We start from the raw sequence: 13196 nt of genomic DNA, 5'->3' as shown, positions 1-13196 counted from the left end.
AGGGATTAGAGGACTAGGGTGTAGGCATCACTCTCCTCTCCATTTCCTGTCCTTACTGCTATATTTGCAAAACTCTATAACTTCAGCATGACAAGTTTGCAAAGGCACGTTCCAATAATATCTGGAAACTAAAATTTGGTAGTAAGTGATTACAGATGCATGCTGATCTCCCAAGACTTGTGCAAAATGCACAGGAAACAACTTTATCCTGATGCAGGGTCTTGACCTGATTCACCAACATTTTCCTTCCCTCAACAGATGTTTCTCAAACAGTGGACTTCCTCCAGCGGTTAGTTTTAATTTTGTTCCCGTTTCAGGGTCTGCAGTCTCTTGTTTGTCCACTATTTCATCCCTGCCCTCCATCACCCATCACTCCCGCAGGAGATCTGTCTAGACTGCTATTCAGAGCAGGTTGAAGATATACCTGCTCAAAGCTGACAGGGTCTTTCTTTATTGGTTTCTGCTGTAACTCCAAGTTAGAAAGGTCTACTGTCCATTGAGACACTAAATGGATGTGACCTGTCAATACTTATATAAGTATAAAAAAGGGTCCATCAGGAATGACGGAGGCATTTGGATCAGAAGCAACATGCACGCAAGCCAGTGGTAGGGCCTAGTTAGCGCAAAAAAATATTTTGGAAGGGTGATACCCATTTTTTTTCATGGGGTAAGCAATCCTTCTCCCTTATCCTCTCGCTGTCTCTCTGTCTCCCACTCAGTCTCTTATTAGGGCACAAAAAAAAACATTTGGCTCATTCCAGGTCCCATTTGAGCAATCCCATTCCATTCCTGCCCCACTTTAGCTACATTTCCTTCAGAAGCGTTTATCGTTTGGTTTCACTGAAATATCAGGATCATTTATTGCTCATTAGTACCTTGTTCCTTGCTTTGGGTGGACAGGCACTCTTTCCACATGATGACGTGTTTTAAATGTGCTATCACGTGATGTTTGTTTATGACACAAATACATTTGTTATCTTGGTCTTAAAGAAACACCCATTCATCACCTAGCTCCTATATTTCCACCCCGCAACAGTCACTGTTGCAATCCTGAGCTGACAGCAGTCAATATATGGCAATATGCTACAAGCAGCAATACTTCTGTATCTGTAGTTACACTGTCTGTACCTATGGCCACACCGTTCTGTATCTGTAGTTACACTGTCTGTACCTATGGCCACACCGTTCTGTATCTGTGGCCACAACATCTATATCTGTGGTTACACAGTCTGTGCCTGTGGCCACACAGGCTGTATCTGTGCTTAGATCATCTATATCTGTGGCTACACAATCTGTATCTGTGGCTACACAATCTGTACCTGTGGCTACACAGTCTGTATCTGTGGCTACACAGTCTGTATCTGTGGCTACACAATCTGTACCTGTGGCTACACAATCTGTACCTGTGGCTACACAGTCTGTATCTGTGGCTGCACAGTTCTGTATCTGTGATGTTCACTGAGATGTTGATATCAAGATCATGAAACCATAAGATTTAGGAGCGGAATTAGGCCATTTGGCCCATTCAGTCTGCTTTGCCATTTTGATCATGGATAATCAGTGATGGAGGTGGATACAATAGGGTCTTTTAAGAGACTCTTGGATAGGAGCTTAGAAAAATAGAGGGCTATGGGTAACCCTCTTAATTACTTAATTTCTAAATGTACTTAATTTCTAAAGTAAGTACATGTTTGGCACAACTTTGTGGGCTGAAGGACCTGTATTGTGCTGTAGGTTTTCTATGTTTCTATGTAATCCATTTTCCCTCTCAGCCCCAGTCTCCTGCCTTCTCCCTGTAACCTTTCATGCCCTTTCAAATCAAGAATCTATCTACCTCTGCCTTAACTATACATAAAGATTTGGTCTCCACAGCTGCCTGTGCAATGAATTTCACAGATTCACCACTCTCTGGCTAAAGAAATTCCTCCTCATCTCAGTTCTAAAAGGACGCCCTTCTATTCTGCGTCTGTGCCCCCGGTCTCAGACTCTCCCACCATAGGAAACATCCTCTCCACATCCACTCTATCAAGGCCATTCACCATTTGATAGGTTTCAATGAGGTCACCTCTCATTCTTCTAAATTCCAGTGAATACAGGCTCAGAGCTATCAAATGCTTTTCATATGACAAGCCGTTCAATTTTGGAATCATTTTTGTGAACCTCCTTTGTACCCTCTCCAGTTTCAGTACATCCTTTCTAAAATGAAGGGATCAAAACTGCTCTCAACGCTCCAAGTGAGGCCTCACCAGTGCTTTATAAAGTCTCAGCATTACATCCTTGCTTTTATATTCTAGACCTCTTGAAATGAATGCTAAATTTGCATTTTCCTTCCTCAGCACAGACTCAACCTGCAAATTAACCTTTAGGGAATCCCAAGTCCCTTTGCGTCTCAAATTTTTGTATTTTCTCTCATTTCAAAAATAGTCATCCCTTTTATTTCTTTTACTGAAATGCATGACTGTACACTTCCCGACACTGTATTCCATCACTATTTCTTTGCCCATTCTCCTCCTGTAGTCTCTCTCCTCCCTCAAAACTACCTGCCTCTCCACCTATCTTTGTATTGCCTGCAAACTTTGCAACAAAGCCATCAATTCCATCATCCAAATCATTGATGTTTAGCATTAAAAAAATTGGTCCCAACACAGTCCCCTGCAGAACACCACTAGTCACCAGCAGTCAACCAGAAAAGGCTCCCTTTATTTCTACTCTTTGCCTCCACCCAGTCAGCCAATCTTCTACCTATGCTAGTTTCTTTCATGTAAGCAATGGACTCTTAACTAGTTAAGCAGCCTCATGTGTGGCACCTTGTCAAAGGCCTTCTGAAAATCCAAGTATATGACATCAGCTGATTCTCCTTTGTCTGTCCGGCTTGTTATTTCTTCAAAGAATTTCAAAAGGGATTGTAAGGCAAGATTTTCCCTTGAGGAAACCATGCCGACGACAGCTTATTTTATCATGTGCCTCCGAGTACCTCAAAACCACAACCTTAGCAATCGGATCCAACATCTTCCCAACCACATGATAAAATATTAGTTACGATATAGGGGAGAACTCTGCTGCTTTGCGACAGAATCATACTGTCAGATCTTTTATGTGTATCTGAGTGGGAGGGGGACTTCAGGTTGATGTCTCATCTTCAAGATAGCACCTCTGACAAAACAGCATCCATTTAGTATTGTACAGAAGCTTCGATGCTTTCTGGAGCTGCAATTGAACCCATAAGCATCTTATTCAGAGGCAAGAGTCTCAGCACAGAGCCACTCATTCTAGTGAAACATTATAATTAACTCTCCAGGATGGGCACTGGTTCAAAGAGACACAACCTCCCTTTCCCGCTCTTTCAATGGGAACAGCCTGGCTTTTTAACATTTAGTAATAGGACTGCACACTATCTGCTACAGTCTGTGCCTTTTGGCATTATTTCAGCGGTCTGTTGCCAGTCACAACTTTTTCTTTATTGTTGTGACCACCAAGTAAGTTTATTGATGATACACTGAGTGCAATTTTAGCTGTAAATTCAATCCATTGGCAGAAATAATGCATCAGAGGTCCTACGCCTGGATCCTTCAACTCCAGCCTGACTTGGATTGTATGTTGCAGATGTAATAAGAATTAGGTTTGAGTTGAGAGTATAGCGTATGACGAGGGCACAATCACCCTACGCCACCTTAACTCCCACATTTTTCTTTCATTTTCCAATTTAGGTTGCAGTCCATGGCTGGTAAAAGTGAAGACGGCCAGCAGGTCATTTCAGGCTACAACGACGGCAAGTGATTGAGGGAGGCTTACATCATAATATCGTTTGCAGCAGAAACAATTTACTAATTTTCTTTATTTTATTCATGTTTTTTTATTCCCTCATGTACAATATTTAGTACAAATAATATTTTTATGAGTTACACACAAAACACAGGAATTCCTCTGAGTCTGGATTGCTCTATTGCCCTAACATTGGCAGATTATCATGTTATTGGCCATATATTAAATTCCCTTGTCCTTTAAAAAACATTGTGAGTACAGGACTAAATAAATTGCTTCAGCCTTGCGGGTATAATATTTTACTACATTTGAAGCACATAGACAGCCAAGCTAACTTTTTAGTGTTACTATAATATTTCACCCATTAAATAATTCTGTTTACAACACTTGTATGTTGAAATTAGTCACTTAATAAAACTGTCCGGCTTCTAATAAAATCCCATGAGTACTTTTACATGTGCATTATGTGCCAACACAAGCAATAACCCAAATTTGTATCTGCACTATAATTGAATTCTGTACAAATAAAATGATTCACTGAGTAAATGCCTTCTCAGACGGCATCATAACTTAGCAGGGGGCACAAGTCCAGCAATGGTTACTGTAGTACTCCGACTATGCAGATTTATAGTTTCTTCTCTACAGCTGCTGAGTTAATTCGGTTGATTTATCGTTCTCTGCATTGATAACTCATCCCAGGCATGCACCAAACCTTTACGCAAATGTATCAGCATAATGAAGGCGCAAGGGATTCTGGAGATGCGGGAAATCTTAAGGAACACACAGAAAATGCTGGAGGAACTCGGCATTTCCTCCCCCACTGTTTCAAGGAATACAAGTAGTCTTAACCAGGTGGAAGAGCTGGCTTGTAACTGGCCGGCAGCTTTTGCGATTGTCCCTGGCAGTGCTGCCTCCTGACCATCAGGCTGCTGTTTACGTAAAACCGATGACGCTAATTTAGAATGCGTTTTGTATCCACCTGCGTCCATGCGTTGTGCTCTTCTCCTCAGCTCCCAGACCATTATGTGGCATAAGAATGACATGGATTAGATGATCAGAGGTGGAGAGGGTCAGTAACTTTAAATTCCATTTCAGGCAACCTGTCCCGGACCCATCATATTGCAAAGAAAGCATGACACCACCAGGCTCTTGAACAGGAGAGGATAACTACACTCATCTATTGAAAAGTCCCCACAACCAATGATCTCACTTTAAGGACTCTATCTTGTTTTTTCAATTATTGCTATTTATTTATATTTGCTTTTGCAGAATTTGTTGTCTTCTATGTTCTTGCTCTTTCATTGATCCTGTTTACAGTTACAGTTCTATAGATTTGCTGAGCATGTCCACAGGCAAAAGAATCTCAGGGTTGTATGAGGTGACATGTATGTACTCTGATTATAGATTTCACTTTGAACTTTGAACCCGGGAGGGAGTGGGTGGCACGGATGTGGCACAGGTACAACAGCTGTTCCGTGACCAAGGCTCAGTTCTGACTTCTGTGGCTGTCTTTGTGGATTTTGCTCAGTTTCCTCCAACTCTGTGGGTATGTCCGGGCTCTCCAGTTATTTCCCACATCCCAAAGACATTCTCTTATTAATGGTAAATTGATCATTGTGAAGAGCAAATCAGAGCGGAGACAATGGACATGTAGTGGGTTGCAGAGAACTGATGGGGGTTTGATGGGATTGATCTAAGAACTCAGTTGGCCAAATGACTTGTTTCTGTGGTGTATGGCAAAACAAGTTATTAAATCTAAAACAGTTGGCCACTCGGCAGTTGTTATTGAAATACCTTGTTAATTTACTCTGAACAGCGTATCAGCCAGACTTTTCTTATTCTTTAGCTTCTACCATCAGTAGAATTCAACAAGCTCTGAATGTTAAACCAGCATGGTACAATATAAATATAGACCCTCACTGTTTGATGAACCAATTCCATTATTATAGACTATTTTGTGCATAAGTTGGACAATACATAGACATCATTCAATGTTGCGGTATTGTCATGAATGGCATCGAAAATATCTAAGATTGGTAAGGAAGAATTCTTACTAAATGTAAAGTGAGAGGAAATTAGTTGTAGGAACAAAATTATCTACACACATCAGAGCTTTACATTTAATAATATTTTTGGAGTTTGCTCATATGTAGGGTTGGGCATTCATACGCTCTCGCTAAACTGGAAGGGGCTCGCTGAGAGATAAAGACCTAGAAAGGCACTGATATATTTGTGTAACTCTATATCAACTATCTACATCATTATTTAAGACTTTAAGACCGCATGGCATAAGAGCAAAATTAAGACTTTCAGCCCATCAAGTCTGATCCACCATTTGATCACGTTTCATTTATTTTCCCTCTCAACCCAATTCTTCTGCCTTCTTCCCACAACCTTTGGCATGCTTACTAATCAAGAACATATCCACCTCCGCTTTAAATATACCAAAATACTTGGTCTCCACAGCTGAAGCAATGAATTCCACAGATTCACCACCCTCTGGATAAAGAAATTCCTCTTCATCTCTGTTCTAAAGGGATGTCCTTATATTCTGAGACTATGCCCTCTGATACTAGACTCTCCCACTTCTGAAAACGTCCTCCCCATGTTCACCCTACCTAGACCTTTCAATATTTGGTTGGTTTCAATGACATCCCCTTTCTTTCTTCTAAACTCCAGCGAGTACTGTCCCAGAGCCATCAAAATCCTCATGAGGCCAAATCTCTTCATGCATTAACCCTTTTGTTTCTGGGATCATTTTCATAAACTTCCTCTGGACCCTTTACAATGCCAGTATATCCTTTTTGTTTTACATATACAGCCCAAAGATACTCACAAAGCTCCAAATATGGTCTGACCATGCCTTATAAAGCCTTAGAATTGCATCCTTGCTTTTATATTCTAGTCCTCTTGAGTTAAGTCCAATTTTACTGTGCTCTGACGATAAAATAGAAGTGTATATAGATTGCCTTATTAACGATCTCATGACCAACAGGAGAACTGCCACTTGCAAGAATATCAACGTATGGTACATCCAAAGCAGCACTGGAATATTTTTCAGATATTCTGCGCCAAGAGATGAAACCCTGGGGAGTACAAATATCCATCATCCAACCCGGTGCTACCAAAACAGGTAAAATGCATTTTGATTAATTAGTGCAACATGCCATATCTGGCTAACAACAATAACTTTCATTCATAAACTTTCCATATTCTCCCAAGTAGTTGTAAAATAGTTACCAGCAAGAAAAATCTTCCACTGTTGATGAAGGTGCTTTTTTTTTAGATAATTCAGTTTTTTTTGATAATTAGTTATCTGGAGTTCTGGTTAAAATGGTTAAAAGTTGATTTGCAAAGAAAACAGGGTGTGCACAGGAGAACTGAAGAGCAGCATTGCAAGGTTTAAAGGGGTTCCAGAAAGTAAATACAACACAGTTGTTTTCCTTCTGCAAGGTGGGGTGTAAGGTGAGAAGGTATTTTGCACAGGAATTTGTAGCTAGAGCTGAATATTTTGAATGGTGCTGTGAAAGTTGGCAGAAGTCAGCCACAGAGGAATGATGGACTGTAATGTGTTTCATGGATTCCATTTGTTGAAAAAAGCAGCTTTGTGTCTATCCAGCGTGTTTCAGAATCGCAGACCAAGGCACTTCATAGTGGGATTGTGTACTGTAGAAAACATGGCATCTAATTCTTACAAAGCCAGCACCCACAAACAGTACTGTAGTAAGAACAAGTACATAATTTAGCAAAGTTGATTGAAAAATAGATATAATTCATGACTACAGCTCAGCTTTCCTACTGCTTTTCAGAAGAGTGCCAGTATTTTTTGTCCACGACAGGGCAGATTGACCTTGGTTTAACATGCCCTCAGGACAGCACCTGAAGTAACACTGTACTAGTGTCAGTTTTTTTGCCGAGCCTCTGGAATGGGATTTGACTTCACAACCTTCCTAATCAGGCAAGGAGACTACCAGAGGAATCTAAGATTAGGTATAGAGCTTGAAGGACCTTTTGTGGAATCTGAGATGAAGTATAGATCTTGAAAGACCTTTTGTGGGACCTGAGATGAAATATAGAGCTTGAAGGACCTTTTATAAGAAACATAGATCCTAGATCAACAATATAGAGTTTTCGATAGTCTATGCTTTAACTTGTCTTCAGTACTTAATTGACTCCTGTGACCTGGTGCCAACTTGCTAGCTCTGGTTACATTTGCTTGACTATGAATATTTCTTTCTGATTTGATCATTGCTGATCATGTTTTATCATTAATAATTATTGACACAGGAAGTCCTCATGACATGCAAGATCACCAGTGATGAATAATAATAACAGTAATTACACTATAACATGATGTAAACATTTCTCACATTTTCTGTTTAAGGACAAGTTGGGAATGTTGAAGTCTGGGAGCAACATTACAGAAAACTTTTGGAGAACCTCTCTCCAGCACTTCTGGAAGACTACGGAGAAGACTATCTTGCAGAATTAAAGCAAGCCTTTGTCAAAGTTGGGCCTCTTTTCCGACAGCATGTAGAGCCAATAATTGAAACCATTGTTACTGCTTTGTTAGTACAACATCCTAAGCCTAGGTACACCACAGAATATATAATTGATGTGCTAAAAATTATTTACTATTTCCTGCCTTCCTTTATGAGTGATGGTGTTCTCAGTAAGGTTTTTGTTCCACACAAACTTCTGCCGAAAGGTGTAAGTTCGAGCAACATCAGCCAGTAGTACTCTAATTTTGAAAACCTTGTTATTGTTTTGTTTCAGGCTGCTTATTAATTTTCTGTCATTTTACATCCAATATAGTGTAAGTGTTCAAGTTTATTATTGTCTCAGGCATACAGAAGGTATTAGTGCCATGGAAAGTTAGCTTTTCACAGAACGAGATGAGAATACACGTATGATAAAATAAACTTAAATTTACATAAATTATACCCAAGTTACACATGTGCAAAATAACTAAAAAAACAAACAATGGCACGAGTGAGAGGGAGAAAATAGACGATAGTCCAAGGTATTGTTAAGGTTATATTGGTCAGTTCAAGACTCTGATGGCAGTGGGGGATGACGTTCTTGCTGAACCTTGGCGTGTAGATCTTCAGGGTCCTATATCTTCTACCTTATGGCAGCATTGAGAAGAGGACATGGGTCAAATAATTAGACAGAGGCTGCCTTCTGACACGTAGCCTCATGGCGTTGTTCTCTTTGGTGCAGAGAGCAGAGAGCTGTACCCATGATGGAACTGGCTGAGTCCAGCAGTTTTTGTAGCTCCTTGTGTTCCAGTGCACTGGAGCTTCCAATGACAAACTGTGATGCAAACGTGTTTGGTGTGCACTGAACATGATCAAGAGTAGGGTATCCCTCTCCCTAAAGTCACTCTGCCATTGAATAAGATCACAGTTGATATGATCATTACCTCGGCTTCACTTTCATTTCTCCTCCTCATATTCCCTATGGAACAAAAATCTGTTTTGCAAATGAAAGTAGAAGATAAATCAAATGTTCTGCTCTATCTACGGACACGAACATTGAATTGTGAGTGATGAAAAGGCTTATGTAGTGACATTACAGCATTCATAGTAGTCAAAATGGAATTAAATGTTGAATTGTACAATTGACTGCTCCCAGAGAACTCTTTGTGGCTCGGTTTTAAAATCATCCCACTTGCTTGTGGTCCCTTTGCCTGTCAACAATCTACTCCTGTCAAGCTTTGGACCTTCTGTCTAATACTATAAAATTTTGCCTTGCCCCAATCTAGCAGTTTAATCTGTGGGCCATGTCCGACACTTTCCATAATCAATTTAAAACTAATAAAACAATGGTCAGTGATCACAAAGTGTCACCTCAGTTACTTGTCCCACCCTCTTAACCAAGAGAAGGTCAAGATTTGCTCTCACCCCAGTTAGGCCTTCTATACATTGCCTGAAGAACCTTCCTGAACACCCTTAACAAATTCCATCCCACCTTAGCCCTTAGCACTATGACTGTCTCAGTCCAAATCAAGAAAGCTAAAATTCCCTACTATGCCAACCCTATTGTTCTTGTAACCTTCTAAAATCTCCTTGAATGTTTTTCCCTGAATTCCACATTGACTATTAGAGGGCCTATAGTACAACCCCTACAAAGTGACCATCTCCTGCATACTTCTCAGCTCTACCCATAAAGGGACAACCCCTCAGTCATTTCTTCTCAACTACTGCTGCGAAGTTCTCCTTAATCAGAAATGCAACTCACTCTCCTCTCTTACTTCCATACCTTGGGACACTCCTCCCTCCTGTCAAAGAGATTGGGATTTTCTGTGGTTCCATTTTTGGGACTTTCCTTGGGGCTCAGAAGCCATGAAACTGGGATTTTCTGCTGGTTCATGTGGTTAATATGTGGGGGTTTTGTAGGGATCTCTGATGTCACACAGCTGGGATTTTCTGATGTTCGCTTTGGTCTGGGTTGGGATTTTCTTGGTGATCCTTGTGGTTCTAATGTTTGAACATTACCTGACGTAGCTGAGCATTATGTTAAGCAGGAGGACCAGACCCTTAGCCACCCAGCTCATTTTTTCTCACCACATAACCCCAGTGGACAGATGGTAAAAGAAAGTTGAATTGGACCTTTGGAGGCCCTCGAGAATTTGTGGATCTTCACTATCAAGGGGCTGTCTCATTTTGCTGTAGATTCCCCAGTCATTGCCAAGCCACCACCACTTAAATGAAGCCAGGTCTTCACCATGAAGCAAACTTTCTAGCAGGAATACAGGACACTGGTGATCTACTGGCAACTACAAGGGCAGTTCTATGGCAGTAAATCCATTTAGCCATTAAATAGACAAGAAGAAATCCAGAAAATCTAAATGGCTGAAAACTTTTTCCCCTAACTGATATAACTTGATATGCTGACTGACCTTGTTTTTTTTCTCCCGCACTTTTATCCTTGGTTGTTGTTTTGCATCAAGCAAGTCTTTTATGTGAGTTTCTCAGCAAAAATAAAAGTGACAAAAATGAGCTTGTTTGTTAATCTTGGGGTTTGCCTTACTTGAAAGCAAAGCTCGGAGACTGCTCTTTCCCGCCACATTTAATTAGAATCAAACTGACAGCATGTTTATGATGTAAAAATCATGAAGTACTGTTTTGGAAGAAAAACAGACAAATCCTCAGACTAAGTACAGATAGTTGGAGAACCCCCTTGACTCCATGAGCTTTTTTTGTATACATAATTGATGCATAAAAACAGCTTGTCGTCAATAACATTTATGAAACTTATCATCTGGAAATTATTTAACTTATTGCTGATTTAATAGAGGCAAGATACAGTCCTTCTGTTCCTTAGCAGAAGAGAACCAGCAAGAGCAGAGAAGTTACCTCTGATATTAGGTAGCATTTTTTCTGGTAAATACTGCTGCCTTAATGCATCATGGGCCTCTCGCTCCAGACGCAGATACAGTACCTAATAGAAATGAACCTGAGGAGACTTGAATTCAACAGCAAGATGATAATAGATGTTTGTCTTCCTGAAGTTTCCTAAAACTATAGAACATTAATGTTGTATTGCTTGTAGCCAGGAAAACCAATGTAGCTCTAAACATTTGTGTTCAGGCTCTTTTTAGCTAATACTGGAGGTAGAGGAAGGAGATGGTTTGGTGCCCACTGCTCTCAGAATCAAGTGTGGTGCACTGTTGTGGAATTCAATGGAGCCAACAACTGTATCATCATTATACTTAACGAACTACGCAACGGAAGGCAAGGGCTGCTGACGTTTCTAGAAGCAGAGGACAATTTGTTCATAGGCTTAATTCTTTGTCTTCTGTGTTTGAAAGATCTCTTTACTTTAACAATGTACGACTCCCCTTCTTGTTTTTTTTTACTGTTTTTAATGGAGGTCGGGTTTGAGGACGTGATTTTAAGTTCTTTAACTCCACTTGGTTCCAAGTTAGCCCATTGCTTTGCTTTGCTTTTAGTTAGTTGCACGGTGGGTTTTTTGGGGTTTTTTTTTCCTTTTCTCTATTGATATATATATATATATACAAAAATTAGTATACTATTATGTTACCTTAGTATGTTATGTTTAAATTACATTGCTTGTATCACTTTTTTTTCTGTATTAATATCTCCTGTAATTTTATTATATTCTAACAGTGTATTAGTGCCTATATGGCTTACCTTTTTGTATACTTATTCAATAAAAAGATTTAAAGAACAATGTACAACTCAAGCTGCCTTGAGTGTGAACCTGCCCCTCAGTCTATGACATTCTACAGCGCACTATTGAAAGAATGCAAGTCTGGCATGAGGGAAGCCCCAGGTCCAGGCATCAGAATGTACCAAAGGGGGATATGTTTCCAGTAAAGCTTCGTTCTACAGCAACCAAACACTCCACTGATATTTTAAAACAGAACATGACATGATTAAATCGACTAAGGACAGCTCCTGGAGCATGCCTATAGGATGTCCAAAATTTTTGTTTGTCTCTGCAAAGCCAAGTAGCAAAAATAAAAATGGCAGTAGAATGGTGCAAAGAGACTAGCAGGAATATTAGTTGTCCAGATACCAATTTCAGCATCCTTTGATTAGCACTAAAGCTGCATTAGGCCCAGTGCAGCTTGGTCAACACATTCTTCCTTTGCTATTCAGTCTTTCAGACCCCTACTGCATTGTAACCAAGTGTCCAGTAAGTTCTTTATGGTGTGATAGGGTTCTGAATTACCCCTACAAACTGTGCTTGATTACCCCTATGAACTGTGCTTTGGAAAGACAGAGAGAGAGAGTTATTTAACACCAACAACTTGTTTTTAAAAGAGAGAGAGAGAGATGAAGACTGCTCACAGGTTGTTTACACTTCCTTCAAGGACATTTGCCTGCTTGCATTTCTTACACAGAGTGAGGCAGGAGGAGTTTTTTGAGTGACAGTTGATGCTCAACACGTGAAGATAAAATAGAAGGTGAGTTGATAGACCTCAGACACATGTTTTGGACACTGAATGAGCTTTGTGTGCCCACAGGAAAAAATGGGTTTTTGGAGGATCAATCAGGCAGATCAATCAGTCGCTCTTGCAGTGAAACGGAAAGGGGTTGACTGGTGGGGAGTTGTCCATGTGTCCACCCTTGCCTGGGTGATAGCTTCACCACTGAAAACCAGTCCCCTTTGTTGTGGTCACAGTCGGTGACTTTTAAAGGATTTCGGAGGACAACGAGAAGATCGACAGTGTCAGCTCAACTGAAGACGCAAATCTCTCCCTCTCTCTCTCTCCATCACTACTCAACTCAATACCACGAACTGAACTGAACTGAACTGAACTTTACTCATCATCGTAATACTGTATCTTTTTACCCCTGGACTTGAAGAAGCTTGGTTTTCATATATTTCCACACTTACTGATGTACTTACTTATATATAATCATTGCTAACCTGTTTGATTTATCTACATTTATATTACT

General features: G+C 40.2%; 1 protein-coding gene across 1 annotated transcript in view; it reads left to right on the top strand.

Annotated features, from left to right (window-relative positions):
* Positions 1-11945, top strand: part of LOC134356132 (11-beta-hydroxysteroid dehydrogenase type 2-like) — a 97707-nt gene extending 85762 nt beyond the window's left edge. The window contains exons 4-5 of the mRNA XM_063066774.1: positions 6758-6895; positions 8147-11945. Of these exons, the coding sequence (XP_062922844.1) occupies positions 6758-6895; positions 8147-8499 (491 nt within the window). The 3' untranslated portion in view covers positions 8500-11945. The remainder of the gene's footprint in view (positions 1-6757; positions 6896-8146) is intronic.
* Positions 11946-13196: the final 1251 nt, after the last annotated feature.

Source organism: Mobula hypostoma, chromosome 14 (genome assembly GCF_963921235.1).
Source record: "Mobula hypostoma chromosome 14, sMobHyp1.1, whole genome shotgun sequence".
Lineage (NCBI taxonomy): Eukaryota > Metazoa > Chordata > Chondrichthyes > Myliobatiformes > Myliobatidae > Mobula > Mobula hypostoma.
Note: the sequence above shows the minus strand (reverse complement) of the source record. Positions and strands in the feature narration are given on the sequence as shown.